Raw genomic sequence first — 17,063 nt, 5'->3', positions numbered from 1 at the left:
ATCTTTTAAAGAACAGGATCAACTTATATACCTCCCAGTCAGAAGTGAGCATTTATTTGTCCCAGAGGATCACTGGTAACTTCTTACCTCCTGCTGGCAAAAATCTGCCTTAAGTCCTTCCAGCTTTCTACTGACAAATTGTCACTTCACTTCCTGCTTTTTGGCTTTTCAGAAAACTTCCTCTTCCCAGTTCTTGGACTTTTCTGCTTCACAGTGAGGCTCAGGAGGTTTACTGCACATACTCCTCCTTTCCTCTAAATCCATTAAGCTTCCCTATGCAGCACTACTCAAGAATTTGTGACCAATTTGGTGAGTGACAAATTCTCTGAACTTTCCTCCCAGGTAAACTGGGAAATCATTTTTCTCCTGCTCATTCTGCAGAAGGGAAAAGCGAATGTCCATCTAGTATAAAAATTTTAAAAATAGAAAAAGAAGCAAAGGAAGGGACAGACCCTGGTCCTGGCATGAAGAAGCAAGGAGGCAAGGATACAAGGAGAGGAACCCTAAGCAAAGGTAAACCACGGAGGCATGCAGAATCTGTTCTAGTGTGGCTGAGGACACACTAGAATCCCTGCCCTGAAGAAAGAAGGAACAATCTCACATATACAGTTCCAGTGGTGAGAAAGATAAAATGGGGACTATCAACTAAGGAGAAGGAGAACAGAGGTCACAACATGCTTTGTGCATGAAAGAGCAACTAGAAGCACTTACAGGAACTCCCAGATCAGCATTAAACGATACATAGAGTAGATGAAAAATTAGGTGCCACTAGTATTATAGGCTCCCTAAATTTTCCTTTGCATAAGAGCTATCTTTGTTCAGGGATACTACTGACACAGATTGGGTAATAGCTCCAAAGTAAATAAATAACTCCTTTCTAAAAACTGGGATGAATGAGATCAGTTGCTTTCTCATAAATAAATATTAAAGTCAATAAAAAATTAGGCGATTGGCTTAGTAGCCCTTTACTGACACAGGTCAGAATAATGTGCAGTTCACAGTGATCTACATTACTGCGAACAATAATATGCATTATACAAACACTAACACTAGAGGGCTCTAGGCTCACAATTTACAAAGACTAAGGGAAGAAGTGCTCATTCCACAGGGTTTCTTTGAATGCACTTTGAAGTAAGCAAGGTAACAACTATTGCCTTGGTTTCCAGTCATTATGATAAACTTTGCTCTTTATTATTTCATGAATCGATGGTCATTCTTTCTAAACAACATACCAAGACTTGTCGCTTTTTTTTTTTTTTTTTTTTTTTTTTTTTTTTTTTTCTTACCTGGTCATCTTTGGAATACAAACAAATCACAAAGAAACCATTAACTTTGCACAAAACTTTTTCACAAAAAACATTCAAAGGCTTTGGGTCTAAGCTCAGTATTGTCTGTCCAAGGTCCTTCCTTGGACATTCATACTTTTGCCCCATTCAGGACTTTTGTAGCTTAACTATTGCACGACCAGATTATTTTCTTCTCCCTTTTCTAAGCACCATTTAAAAATTCAGCAGTATAAATTACTAATCACTAAGAATGACTTTTCAGTTATATTTTGTAATGATGAATAATATATCTGCTCAGATTTACCACCTTGGAGTCCCACCTGAAATAATTTATTTGAGTGTTAAAGCACATGACAGCCAGCTTGTGAGCAATATAGTAGCTATGAAAAGACTTAGGTCTCTTATTACCTGCCTGTTAATTCCAAACAATTGTTAATAAAAAATATGAGAGAAGTCTGCAATTTTGCTTTGATTTCACAATATAGAAATCCTGGACAAAAAGTATCTCTGAGCAAGACTCACAGTAGAACATAAACATTCAGAAGGACTTCACAGAATCTAGTTTTTTTCTAATAAACAAAGAATAGCCCTTTACCACGTCAGCTTACCGTTCATTTATTAGATCTGCTCTTACATTCTTCTCCGAAGAATTCATCTATGCCACCATCTTTATGAAAGGAACAGCAGACTCAAGGGAAAAGGAGGGCCACCAAAAAGCATATGTTCTTCAGTAAGCCATCAGATGGCACAGATTCACTTGTGCCTTTCACAGAATCACACACCGAATCACAGAATGGCCTGGGTTGGAAGGGACCTCAAGGATCGTGAATCTCCAACCCACCTGCCACAGGCAGCAGCTATCAATTTAATACTACAACAGGCTGCCCAGAGCCCCATCCAATCTGGCCCTGAACAACTCCAAGGACGGGGCATCCACAACCTCTCTGGGCAGCCTGGTCCAGCACCTCACCACTCTCTCTGTAAAGAACTTCCCCCTGACATCCAACCTAAATCTTCCCTCTTTCAACTTAAAACCATTTGCCCTTTTCCTGTTGTTATCTACCCTTTCAAAGAGTTGACTCCCCTCTTGTTTATAGGCTCCCTTTAGGTACTGAAAGGCTGCAATGGGGTCACCCCGCAGCCTTCTTTTCTCCAGGCTGAACAAGCCCAGCTCCCTCAAGGAAGCCCTTCCACAATACTGCTATACTAAAATCATCACAGTCACTGTTGTATCACATCCTGGGAAAGTGGGAAAACTTCTACTCCGTTGCTCCTTTGGAGACCCACCAAAAAAAGCCAGGTAGCAGAGGGAACATAATAAAATGTGCATCTCATGGGAGTACTTGATCTGACAGACTGCCTAATCATATTAAACGTACAGACTTTGTTGTGCAATGTGTCAGCCAATATCTTTGTTTATAATGAAATTACCGTAAGTTTTCCTGTGATAAAATCGCACCACAGAATTGATTTAAATAATCAATCACAAACTTACCTGGCAACAAGGAAGACATCAGATGAACAAAAGACTATGCGAGCTTCTCTAATCTGTCCTCTTTTCAGCTCAGCATACAGTGCAGAATAGCTGAAGTCTGCTGAACTCCCGCCAAAATTCACAGAACTTAAATACTGTCTTGCTTCAGACTCAGCGAAGCCATTTTTGCACACCTGAAACAGAAATTCACACAAAACAGCCATCATAAGCCAGAAAGCCAACAAACGTAGCCTGCATTCTAAGACAGGGAAAACCATAGGATGGTTTGAGCTAGAAGAGACCTGATGAGGCCATCTGGTCCAACTCCCCCGCAATGAACAGGGACCCCTACACCAGACCAGGTGCTCAGAGTACAGTCCTGCCTGACCTTACGTGCCTCAGAACCCAGCCAGCATTGCTCTGCTGCGGATATAGCAGCAGGATGACCACTTAGATCACAGTAAAATAACATCCGTGCTATGACTAACCTCTGAGACTTTCAGGAAACTACAGAGAGGCTTTTTCTCAGATGTAACTTAGTCCCTACTGACATTAAATAACAAAGAACCGAGCCGTGCACAACTCCTGGAATACCTACTTTTGCAGGGTTAAGAGGAAACAAGAAGGGATTAAACAAATGTATTGGAATGTGTCACATTTGCCCATAACGGAAGAGAAATTCGGGAGGGAGGAGACATCCACTACCTCCAGAGATCGTCGTGCATGCTAAACACAATCACGGCTGCCGGCAAACGGAGGTTGTCTCGTTCCCAGGGTCTATCCCGAAACCCGCTGCACTCCAGGACGGTTCTCAAACAAGTACTAAGAAACACAGCACGTAACCCTTCCCGCCCGCAGCCGTACGGTCCGCCATCTTATGGCCACAGCGCCGCCGAGCGGCGGGAAGGGGTTTCACGCCGCTGTATGTGAGAGTGGGTCTGCCAGTGGCTCTGCCGCTCCCTCATGGGCGTCAAGCCTGGCGTAGGCCTCGGGCAGGGTCTCATGCCTACCAGCGACTGTGCAGCACCCCCTCGCCTAGGTTTAAGCCGGCAGGCACGCTGTGCCTCGGCGCGTGGCTCTGGGACGGAGGGGTGGCATCAGGCAGCGCTGTGGCCGCGCCTCGTGCCATGCATGCAGGGTGCCTGCAGCTCCTGGGGCGGCGAATCAGCAATCGCTCCTCTCCTGAGGAGAAAGGCAGCGAGGTATGTGCTAGCAGAGGTACGCCTACCTTGTTGAGGTCCTACCTTGTTAGGAAACCTCTTCTGAGAGATTTGTGTGTTGTGTCTGCCTTGTTTCTGCTGAGCCTTGGTCTTTTTTAATTGTCCCTTTCTTTCCTTAGTTCCTCCTCCCCAGCCCCTCTTTTTTTTTTGACAGGAATTTGGGGTGAAACCCATCCCCTCATTCAAGCGGGCACCACAAAAAAAGAGTACAGCCTTCTCACAACAACGTGATGTAGCAGAAACTCACTTGCATAACAGGTTTACTTGCTACCTCAGATGTACAGGGGAAGTTAAATGCAATGGGTAAAGAAGCACTGGTGGCGAAGCTGCATTAGTGTTACCTTGTACAGACACCTGTGTGCCTTCACAGGTGCCCCTTGCCTCTGACTGGTGCCCATTTCTGCTCCATTTCAGGGCAGTACAGGGAAGGCTCAGAGCCTCATTGCTCTCTGTGTTCCCCTCTCTAAGGTATGCTGAGCTGTGTTCTAACACTGCTGAGAATCTCATGTCTCGTACTTAGGCATTCTGACTGCAAAATTGGTGGCAATCAGTGGGTTCCTTGCAAGGAGTCAGCAGAACATTGACATCTTAGTAAAACAACAATTCTATCCTTTCTTACATTTCTTGAGGCTATGATTTTCCTGTTATTTGTTCTTCATTTTATTCTTAATATCCATTGTATCATGCATTTTAATGCATATTTCAACAGTTGATTATATTGCATTCCCTGTGTTATATGATATGGCAACTGACTTTCATTCTTCTTCATGACATGCCTATGTTCTCTTAAGGTTTCTAAATAGATATTTTAGGCATATTATCTTTAAAAATATATTTTAAAATAAAACCATACACTTTCAGTTTTCTGAAGAAGCTGAAATCATGTTTTTGGTTTCCCATAAAGATTGCTAGCTGCTTTTACATCCACAAAGTTTCATAGCTGTGCCTTATATATCTATCGGCAGTTACATAGTAGGTGTATCTTGACAAAGTTAAAATTCTATACAATACAATAACAAAAGGAGTCTTTTATGTGATGCTACAGATTATTTTGCTCCTTTCTCCTAAAAATTTGGCGGTAATCTGGGATGTGACTCAGACATTTCAGCTATGTTAGGCAGTCTGCTTTGAGCTGTACATATGTCAATTCTCACATTAAGAATACTTTCTGTGCTTAGTGCACAAGAATGCCAAAGGGAAAAGAATCTACAAGGAAAGAATGCATTTGTTGTTTCTGAATCAACCAGTTTCTTTCCTCCTACTTTCAGTAATCACTCTGTAGCTACTCTTACTTCTCTGAAATCTTTATGGTCTTTTATGGTCACAGGTAGAATAACATTACATTTATAAGTGAAAATAATATGTTGTAAGTATAGATGGTTCAAATTAGAAAAATCTAGGCAAACTTTTCAGTGCACAAACACTTGTATCATTGACACTTCAAGAAAAATCTTGCAATATTTTACAGTGTTATAAATAAATTAAGTTTTGCTTCTTCTATGCCACTAGAGACACTCTAAGCTATTTGTACCATTATTGTAAAATAGGTATGCTAATAAACGTTAAAGGGAAGTTGTTGGAGTCATTCTCACTAGCTGTACTGCTGCAGTATTTTTAAATTCCCAGTCGAGCATATGTTTACACATCACTGTATTGCATGTAACGTACATATGCAACAACCATGTAGACAAATTGAAAATGAGCAGTCAGCATTTTATCTGTAAATGCTTTCTGGCAATGCTCCTGTCTCTTGAGGGACTGTTTTTTGCAGAAAGGATTGCTCCCTGTGATACTAACCCTGGGCAACTGGGGCAGTGGTAGTTGCTTATTTCACTGAAACTTGTTTGACGTTCTATTTCTTCAGAATCCTCCATATCTACCTATGCTTGTGACATCATTGCCTGCTGTTAGCAGACTAGTGCTTTTTCTTACTGGAAAAGCTGCTTTGTCCTTGAGTTCTGCAAAGGTTGAGAATCATTGTCATTTTAGCCCTGTTAATAGATCTATTCATTTTGACAAAAGCTTAGATAATTATCAGGCGTCACACAAACTGAATCCATACCGAGCAAACAGATAGACAGAGGCTGCCATTGTGGATGACTTGTGTTACCTTCAGCCTTGTGCCTAAAAACGTCCTTGAGGTGTGGTCTTGACTCAGCCTGAGCACAATGCACATGCTGACAGATCAGAGCCTTGTAAAACAATCACTAGTAGCTAAAGTAAATCTTCATCAAAAATGTACTCTGTAATGAAACAATCGCAATATAAGCAATCAAGGCGTTCAGTTTGGTAGCCATTTGAAGGCTATGGGAATACAGTACAAAAACTAGGAGTTTTGGTTGAAACATTTCTGTAAAAATCTTGTAATACTTTGAGTAAAAGCGAATCAGTAGCAAAGGATGAGTCTACTCTTTTCTGCCTCCCTTTGTTTTTTCCCTTTTTCCCCACTCTCCACTGGGTGATGCCTTTTTCTATTTTCCAATTCTGTTTCATTAAGAACATCCACTTTTGGAGGGCATGGATTATTGATTCTTAGCTGCCAGCTCAGCAAACTTCTTGAGAGTTTGTTAAACTCTAAACTCACCAATAGCTCTGTTGAAACAACTGGGATTACTTGTGTCTGTAATGTCTGATTACACTTAATACCCAATTCCCTTCCACATACTTATTCAAAAACATAGTGTGAGAACATATACATTTCAGAATAAACTAAACGCTTGCTTTGGCATTAGTGTTACCCTAACAGCTAAGAATTCTACTCACACAGATCAGGATTTTCCTGTCGTAGGCACTATGCTCTATGTCAGTTCTTTGAAATGCTGCCATACATGGTTTGCCAAACTGCATTAGAGTTTTATTTTGCTTACATCTCTCTTCTTTGTCCTATTATTATTTATCTAGGTATTTACTAAGCCATGGTGGTACTTGTAGTAGAATGGCATACAATTATGCTCTGCTGTGCTGTGCAAACACAAAACTTGAGAATTCTTGGAGATAAAATGTAATATAAAGACACGGAAGAGGAAAAACAGTAATAGGCATCTAAGGTTACATATGCTATTTATGAAGCTTAAAGAAAACAGCCAAATACCTGAAACTGAGATTTTGCTACTTATTTCTGTAGCAGAGCAACCATTGCTCTGCTAGTTTTAGGACACTGGTCCCAGTGTTCATACAGTGGTTATCAAACGGCTGGGAGATTAGAGCTGGCTAGAGGTACAAACTTTTCTTAAAGTCCAGAGAGCAATGTCATTTAAAGGAGATGCTGAGATACAAGGATGTCCGCACACCACCTCCAAGACAAATAAAATTCAATAGCATGACGTCCTTTCCATGGCTTGCCCAGAACAGCACAGAATACCAAGGTGTTTAACTCTTTCCATTACAAAGGCCAGTAAGTATCTTTAGTTGTGTTTAATTTATTCAGAGTACAAACAGCTTTTATTATTATCCCATTCATTTTTTCCCCACTTCCCCATGGTCATTCTCATCTTTCTCACTTACAAGTACATTTATCTCTAGCAATTTTCTGCATTGTCTGCTCACTTGTTCTTCCTAGGCATTCTCCCTTTATGTTTCCCCTGGTCCTACTTCCTCTCCCCTCTCTTCCTATCAGTGCTTCCAATTTTCATCTGCCATTGTCTTCTATAAGAAGTAATCACTCTTGTAGCCCAGCGCTGATGGCAGCAGCAGCAAAAGGCAAAGGATAAGGAACTGCGAAGATGAAGCTCATCTGCAGTTATCTACTACAAAACCTCCCGAAGAAAGCGAAATGGGTCAGTCTTCAAGGTCTTCTAACTCAGATTTTGAATCTTCTTAGTTTCTGTATTGACTGTAAATATGATCTACATCCCCTTTTAAGTTAAAAGTAGTAACAAAGCAAGCAAACAAACAACAAAAGGAAAAAATCATACAGATGGTCAACCCAAAGTCATCACGTTAGCACCCCCTCACTCACATGGTTTTGAAGTACAGGGGGCATTCACCAGAATCAATTGCTTTGTGCTTGCTCACTTCTTTCCTTGACATCCATTGTTGGCCACTGCCACAGATTTTGTATTGGGTTGGATGAACATTTCCTCCCATCTCAACTACTGTGTTTATTCTTATGGTAAATGAAGAGGGTGAAAGTAGTTCTCACGATGACTAAAACTAGCAACCACTTAGCTGTGGTCCTTACATTAGTTCTGGGAAGAAAATAGAAAAGGCCCAACATATTAGCAAACCAAATAAAGATGGTCTTAGGTATTTATCAGGAAGGTTTCCTAGTATCCAGTTTACTTTTCTACATAATTATAGAAAGGTTAAGAGTTTGAGTTGGCATTCAGTAAATGCTTTATCACACAATAGAAATATTAAGATCTCCTTGAGCTGAAAAAAGTTGTACCCTGGAATGGCAACAGAAGTTACACTAACGACTTGAATACTGATAAATTCTACTGAGGTAGTTCTTTGCTTTGCAAATGTAGTTGTCAAGATATCCTTTTTTAAACAGAAGCAAGATCTTCCCAAATTCCCATATGCAGCAACACCTTGGTGTTTTAAAACAATATGTCAAGCAATTTGTTCTCTCGACTCATTGTGAACAAGTGGATCATTTTGACTGCAGTATTTTCATCTTTGAAAAATATCTGATACAAGTAGATCATAAGTCTGTAAAATGTCAACTAAATGATTAAAAGGCTGACAAAGTTGTAGCAATTGGAAAAAATTATGTTGGCCTGGAAAAATGTTGTTTTAATCACATTTGACAGTAAATCTTTCATATGAAGGATACAGGAACAGATCAAAACTGGTCAGTTATGCTCTAGCTAATGTATAACTAATAGTTCAGGAGTTCATATCAGTAGATATGCAGTCATTCAGGTTCAAAGAGTTGCCACAGGACTTAGGATGGGAAGCATTTTGCCTGTTTAGCATGCCCGTCTGTAAAAGGATATGATCATTAGCAAAGTATACGTAATTAAAGAATTAATAAAATTTGTGTGAGCTCCCATGGAAGTTTCTTCATGTGAGGCATGAGTAATGTTCATTATAGTTCCAATTCTTACCAAACTGTGAAGAATAGAGGATACATAAAGTCAATCACAGTGAATACAAATGCTAATTCTTACAATTTAGCAAACTAATTTAAGAAAGGTAGTCATTTGTACAGATCTTTGTCATCACTTTAATTATCTGGATCTCTAAACCACAGAAGAGATACCTAAACACAGTTCTTTTCCCAAAGTATTCTTTGTTAAATCAATTTACAACATGCTCCTGCCTCAGCCTGCAGGAACAGCTTTTCCACATAAGCACTCAGAGACAGTTGAATGAAGAAAGGTCTAAGGAAAATGATTTTTAAGATAAATTTTAGTTCAAAACTGACTGAATTACAGGTATAAGTGTTCTTACATTCTTTTGTCTTTGCAAGCAAATATTAGTTAAATTAGTGACTGATTAGCAGATACGCCCAAAAGAACAACCATGAAAGCTTCCTGACACTCTTTGGTTTTGAAATATAATACGCCAAATATTCTACTCCATTCAGAAGTTTACATGGTTCTGATCCATATATATTCCAGCAAATAATTCCCAGGTGTCTTCTTGGGGGAAGCTAATGCCTCTGATATACAGAATGAGCTCGTTCAATTGTTTCATGAGTGGTCGAACCGGAAACTCTTTCCCAAAGCCCTGCTGTACTTGTCCTGCTGCGTGCAGGATGTTGCTTCTATTCAGAGCAAAATAGCACAAAATGGAAAAACCCACTAGATTATCCCGTGTATTTATACTGCATGCACTGTGATTGAGACCACCAGAGTCTTCTCAATTAAGGTGTGTCTGGTGTTAACCTAACAATACGTTTTCTTATGTACAAGAGTCCCAAAAGATTCCCTCAAAGTTGATATGCTTATAGTCAAACTGAATACAAGAGCTAATGTATTTTTTTATATTTTCTGATAACATATATTTCAACATCAAGATTCTTACTGTGAATTACATGCTTCATGCTCAGACGTAGGCAGGAGTATCCAGCTTTTGCATGCTAAGAATCTTAGATGAGTTGCAAGTGGTATCAAGTGTAGTTCAACTGCTTTACCTATCCCATCAAAGTTGGACTGGGAGAGTTGTGCAGGTTGTCTAAAGCATTCCTCTTGATCTTAAGCCGTACATATTGATTTAAATACAACAATTTGAATTTATTGGTGAACAATTAATTAGCTCAGCATGTGAAATGAGCTACATCATCATAGGATGACATTGGTAAGGGATGCCCTAAGAAACACATAACAAAAATACAGGCATCCTTTTTTCAGTTTGATGGGAAATTTCAAGGACTTCTATGTGTGATGCTATTAATAAGCTACTTTAAATATTTACTTATCGCTGATATGAAAAAAAATAGAGTTAACAGGTTTTGAGTAGTTTCTCAAGCTACAGTAAGCTGCAGCTAGGAACTGTTATAATCAGAGTTGGAATATGTATCTTTATGGAACACAAAAGTATTTCTGCTTCTCCAATTCCTTTCCCACTATTTCCTGTTCTCTTACCCACATATAATGCTCCTCTCCACATTCCCCTTTCTGAAGGACAGGACAGGTTTCTGCAACCAGAAACAGTGCTGGAGGGGACAAGAGACTTCTTCTAGGAGTGAACGGCAGCCTTACATCCACAGATTTTTTTTTCTATGAAAGGTCAGAAAGTATGAGATATTTATGTATGGAGGGACTTATGCTGAAATAGGCAGTGAGTTCTGGAGTACTAATAGCAGTGCTATTAGTAGTAGTAAGGGTTGAGTTAGAAAGGAAGTTGGAAGGCTGTTTGGTAGGACAAGGGATGAACACAAACAGCTTAGAGCTGGTGAGGAGGTTGTATGCTGCCTGCAGATAACAGGCATAGGAGTGAGGGCAGGAGAATGCAGCTGAAATGTGTGGGAAAAAGTGGTGGATGAAAAACTGGACATGAGCAGGCAGCGCACGCTTGCAGACCAGAAGACCAACAAGACCCCACTTTAGCACCCACAACAAAACTATCTATGTTATGCTTTTATTTACTAATCAGGCACTTCCAGCAGTTAGTCTGTATAAGACTTTGTGTAGCTTATAAGTTGGTCTCCTACTGTGTATGAGCAGTAGAGAAGGAAACGGAGCAGAAGAGTCATGAACTAAAAAGAGAGTTGATGAATTGCTGTTTGTCTGCTCAGGATGGATACCAGTATCCATATGATGGGTAACTTCCATCAATCAGAAGAATACTGCAGACAAGGAGACAAGGGATGGTAAGCTTAACTCCTTATGCAGCAGTTCAGCAGAGCTTCTAAACTTAGTCAGCACTGTAGGAGGGAGTCAAATTTATAGCCTAGTCCTTGCATACAGTCTACAAACTGAACTTAGAGTTACCTATCAATATCAGCATAAATTTGGTCTGCCACCTGTTGAGCTATGCACAGCACTGATGAGCACACTCATATCTGAACAGCTTTTCGTGAAGCAGATGCTAAAAAGGCAGCACTGAGAAAGCCTCACTATAGAAGGAAATATACATGAAAATGCATTCAATGACAGATTCTGAAATAGACAGGAGTTGTAAATGAAAAGTGGAGAGTGCTTTGGAAAAAAATTGTGAAAAAGAAAGGCTATGTGCAATACTGTGGCATCAGAAATAGTTATGCTAAAGCTTGTAAAGAAAAACAGAGAAATAAACTTTATCTAAGTCACCATCAGTAATTCGGAAGATCAGATGTGGCTCACTTGAGTTATAGAATCATAGAATGGTTTGGATTGAAAGGGGCATTTAAGACCATCGTGTTCCAAACCCCTGCTAGAGAGAGGCAGAGATACCTCTCTCTAGACTAGGTTGCTCAAAGCTCCATCCAGCCTGGCCTTGAATGCCTCCAGGAAGTGAGCATTCCACAGCCTTTCTGGGCAACCTGTTCCAGTGTCTCTCCACCCTCATAGCAGAGAATTTCTTCTTAGTATCTAGCCTTTATCTACCCTCTTGGAGTTTAAAACCGTTTCCCCTTGTCCTGACACTACCTGCACTTGTAAAAAGTCCCTCTTCAGCTTTCCTGCAAGCCCTCTTAAGGTACTGGAGGGTCACTATAAGGGCTCCTTGGAGCCCTCTCTTCTCCTGGCTGAGTTATTAGTAACCCATGGAATAAACATTTAATGAAATGAAGAAAAGGTACACAGACAAGGCAAAAGCTCAGTAACATATAGGAAAGTGAATGCTGAACAGGTAACAAAACATCAGTGATGCTGTTGTCCAGGAAGACATCCTCAGCACTATGCAAAAGAGGAAAGTAAAACAACAATCCAGACATTGGGCTATGAACAATGCTGCTATAATACTGTGAGAACCAAGTACATCACAAGCAAATACTGATGGGGGAAAATCTGCCAGCGGAGTTTTTGGATAGACTGTACAATAGAAGAGTTATGCTTTCAGCTGAATTAAGGGCACGAAGAACCTAGGAACTTTCAACCTGATAAAAAATTGTTCACTAGATACATACATGCATTTACCCACCTTAAAAAAATTGCACCCAACGATCAAAAATACTGAGATAGATGGCACAGCACTTTTGTGTCAGCAAAGTTATTAACGTTTTATTGATATTTTTTGAAGCATGAGGATTAGGTAAGAAAAAAATGATTCTGTTAGTCCAGCTGATGTCTCTCAACATTAAAACCCAGGGGAATGAGTAAGAAGCCATTGAGCTCACATGGGGCGTAGACTGGCTGCTCGGACGTCAAACAAGCTGTGTACTTAAGAAGAGCTGTTGCACTTAGAAACCACAATGTGAATGAGTAATACCATTAGTTCAATTTCATATGTGCAGGAGCCATTGTTGCCAAGGTACTAGTTCCATTTCTTTTTCATAAATCTTTTATTCCCTTTGGTTAAGGTGAGCAGAGTGATGGCTCAGCTCTCCCTTGCCTGTCAGTTCAAGATACCAGTTACGTGCTCCTCTTTCAAATCCTTTAAAATACAAGCAAAAGAAGTGAAGGCAGCACAGCTGTGTGCTTAAGTCATCCTTATGTAATGAAGAAACCATGACTACTGTCACTGACAAATGAACTAAGTTACTTCATTCCTTCTAACCTTAACTGTTGTTCTCTCACTGATTTTCCATTTAGATTATCCAATCTCCACAGTCAGAGATTTTCTTCCAATTTTTGCAGTATTTTGTGTAATCATTTCTAAAGCTATTGTAACAAACTAAAAAATGGTCACAACCATTTACAATACACTGCTCATCTGCTGTTCATTTTAAGATTTAACACCCTCTTCTCATGGAAAAATCTCTCACATTTCTCAGGTGATGTGACATGTTATACTAAGCAGGCAACAGACTACATAATCTATTCCAAGAGCAAGGTAAAGGAGCCCATGACCAGAGTGTGCCCACCATAGTCTTCCACAGTAGCAGTACATCTTTTCAGAAGGGGGAAATTAGCAAGTTAACAGGGTATTGAAATAAAGGTGGATAGTGAGCATGAATTCCTTGGGAGGACTGTTTAGCAAAGCTCTGGTGAGTCTCTTGTAGATTGTTGAAAGAAAAAAATGTTAAGAAGTGAGAGAAAGGTGAGAAAACCATGAGCAGGACAAGCCTAGGAGAGCAGCTTTATCTCTACACAGCCAGGCGGGAAGAGTGTGCTGGGTCCTCTGCTAAGTTAATGCCAATGTTGTTAATGCCAATGTTGTTTTATGTTAATTGCAAACTTTCTATCATTACTTTACGTTGCTTTCCAAAGTAAATATTCCTGTCTTCTTACACAGCTGTTTATTCTTCTTCCCAGTTCACATGGTAAGACAGGACTTCAGAGATCTGGAGCACAATGCAGTTATCCAGGTCCCAGCTGTCCCTAGTTTGTCATGCTTGTGAGGAGGTGAAAGTTCTCAACACCTAGTGGAGTTGTAATTTGAACATAGAAGGAAAATGAATTGTGGTTTCACTAATAGTCTTAATACTATCTCTTCCTAACTTTTGAATAATTGCCTTTGCCACTCATACATTATGTGGCCTATTTTCAGATTGCAATGTTAGTATTTTTATCTCGAAACACATTTAAACTAAGAGGGGAGATTTAGGTGAGATGTCAGGAGAAAATTCTTTGCTCAGGGAGTGGTGAGGCTCCGGCACAGGCTGCCCAGAGAAGCTGTGGATGCCCCATCCCTGGAGACATTCAAGGCCAAGTTGCCAGGTTGGATGGAGGCCTGGGCGGTCAGGTAGGGTGGGTTGCAGCCCTGACCATAGTAGGGGGTTTGAAATTAGGTAATCTTTAAGGTTGCTTTCAGCCTAAGCCATTCTGTGCTTCTGTGATTATTTCAGATTTTCCATTATAACTGGTATCATTGGCTATCTGTTGTTAGAGGTTTTCCATACAAGATTAAAAGAAAATAGAAGAATATTCATCAGCCAGATCCTTGGCTTTTGTCATTCATCTCCATTAACCTCCTATGAACAAACTTATCTATTCCAATTTTATAGATCTATCCTATATTTAATTTCCATGGTATTCGGGACTGAGATGTGAGGATAAGGTTTGGGGTTTTGCACAGCATTATAAACAGAAAAATTGACCAAAAAAAACAGGAAAGAAAAAAAAAATAAAAATGCTTTTAATGCCTCCGTGAACATTTCCTCCTGCAAACAAAAGTGGTTTGTTTTTGTGCCATGCACCAGGAAAATGATGTCCCTTTAATGGATCCCTGGTATATATTAACAGTAAAGACAGCTGCTTAAGTAATTAAAACACTGTATAAACTTGCTTCTGGGGTTTCTTTCCCCTTACACAGCTGGAGAAGTGAGTTTGCTCCTCCCTGCATGCATAGGTAACTTCTTTTCAACACCCTGGGATACTGAAGTCCTTCAACTTCTGTTTCTTTAATCTACAGGAACCACTTGGAGAAACTGCCCATTTGACCAATAAATACCTAAAATTAAATCTTTGTTTTTTGTGATAATATCAAGTCTATGTACAGATAAGATTCTTCCAGCAATCAATCAGATCATATTTATATCATATATAGTCTGATAACTTTCAAAATTTCATAAGCCACTTCATCAAGTGACCCAAGTTTCTTTTATACTTGCTTTCTTATTGTTAATTGCACCTACTCCTGGAGATAGAGGAAGAGAAAGAACCTGTGTTGTTGGATAAGCTGAACACTGGAATGCCATTTGAATGCCACTACTCCTTGTAGATCAGAAATTTCAGTCTGAGCAGTAGCAATCATAACCATTTCAGTAAAATATCTGAGTAGCATCTTTGAAAAACACCTGCAGATACAACTAGGACAATTCTCAGTGCAGCTATACAGTGTGCACTTGTAAATTCTTAGGTGAGGTTGCGTATTCAAGGTTGACGAGTTTCACCTTCTAGTCACAAAGAGGTATTATGACTGAAAACCAAGATCTTAGAAATAGAAATAATTTGATATTAACACTGCTTAGCAGCAATTCCAGCAAAGGAGACAGGGCAAATGACAAATCTGGCCTTGACTCTACCAGCGCACCTAGGAAGTCATCCTAGGTACAGACATCCCCCTCACCTTCCTCACATGAGTAGCAAAAGCACTAATTCTGCCCTCAGAAAACTCCTCCCTTTACCAGCAGTGCCTTGCTCTGTTATACCCGATGGCAAGCAAGAAACTCTTTCCAAATGTTTTGAAGTAATATGAGAAGAACCTGATACTGTGTTTTCCCCCTCAGGCAGAGGTGAGTGCAACTGAGAAAGAAAGCAAGGTCTTGCTCCTTCACTGTGAGGTCTTACTAAGTGGGTAAAATGCACAACATTCACTGTTTCTTTGCAAGTTAGCTTTTCTGTCTTTAACTCTCACTGGGCCACATCGTTGCAAAATAAATATGAAAATGGATATGTGTTCCACCTCTGATCTTACAGTATTTTTATTCCATTTTACTTTGAGTTGATTTTTTTTTAAGTGTACAAAACACAGAATATAGCGCCTGCCCTATATTTATAAGTGGTTTTGTCATCATGTTAGAAAGACATGATGATTCCCATCTTTTCTACTACATTGGGTTTTAATGCCACTTAATACTCTTAATTGTTACCTGTCGAAGAACAGGGATCTAAGTCACTTCTGGAAATTCCTTTCCTTAAAAACCACCATCTCCCATGCTTTTTAAATAAAATATCCTATTCATTAATTAATAATGCACTTTTCATTATTTTTTTTTTCCTTCTGAGTCAGTGTCTAACTAATGCCTGTAAATCTCTGCTTTGAGGCAGTTAGAGTCTGCTTTAGTGGAATAGTTTTTGTAATTAACTTTCAGAAATTAAACAGAAGAGGATCCACATCTCAGTTATGCATAAGACAGCAAGTTTGGCAGAAGAAAAGCTCTGCTGCCTCTGAGGATCACGTGTAGCCCATTGCATATGCACAGGTATGTGCACAGTAGTTGCTGAAAGCCTAGTTTGGTGGGTAGCCTGTTTAAATAAGTGAGACATTTGAATATTTATTTAATAATCTAACTGGTCACGTAAATAAGATATAATTTGCTTTCTGTATGTACAGATGAATTTACTTTCATTATGAGTGCTGGCACAAAATAGAACAACATTGTATGGGCAGGAAGTCCAGTCTTTTCTTTTCTCCCTATCTGCTGAAGCATGAAGATATAAATCTAGGATGTGTAAACAGCTTACTACTGATTATGAAGATGTAACTTCATTAAACATCCTGGATATTTCGATAGGGAACATGTTCCATTCTGCATCAGGCTAGTATGTTGACATAAGTACCCTAAGCTTGCCATAGTAAGCTACCACTGATTTCAATCCAAAAGTCCAGATAATACTCCATAATTACTCCACATTTTGGGGTTTATTTTATAATAATAAGGATCCAATATATTTAGTTTTAAACATAAATGGAAATAGGGGCTGAAAAAATTGACAATTCAGTTCAGTAAGATCCTAAATGGAGTATGAGATTGTAGTCCCCTATTCTTTTAGGATTCTTTTGAATTTATAATTGTAGGACAGGATTTCCATAAGAATCCACAGGAATTAGGCATCCAGCTATGTTCACTTTTTGCAATTAGGACACCTTCTCAAATTTTTCTTTTTC

The 17,063-nt window shown here is 39.5% G+C and overlaps 1 protein-coding gene across 1 annotated transcript in view; it reads left to right on the top strand.

The window, feature by feature from the left end:
• The first annotated feature begins 3,483 nt into the window (after positions 1 to 3,483).
• The window catches only part of LOC122158391 (mucin-5AC-like), a 43,579-nt gene continuing 29,999 nt past the window's right edge, over positions 3,484 to 17,063 (top strand). The window contains exons 1-3 of the mRNA XM_042815063.1: positions 3,484 to 3,686; positions 3,800 to 3,962; positions 7,651 to 7,756. Coding sequence (XP_042670997.1) covers positions 3,484 to 3,686; positions 3,800 to 3,962; positions 7,651 to 7,756 — 472 coding nt within the window. The remainder of the gene's footprint in view (positions 3,687 to 3,799; positions 3,963 to 7,650; positions 7,757 to 17,063) is intronic.

This window comes from Centrocercus urophasianus, unplaced genomic scaffold (assembly GCF_019232065.1).
Source record: "Centrocercus urophasianus isolate 14NV4802_14NV808 unplaced genomic scaffold, USGS_Curo_1.0 seq_14, whole genome shotgun sequence".
NCBI lineage: Eukaryota > Metazoa > Chordata > Aves > Galliformes > Phasianidae > Centrocercus > Centrocercus urophasianus.
Note: the sequence above shows the minus strand (reverse complement) of the source record. Positions and strands in the feature narration are given on the sequence as shown.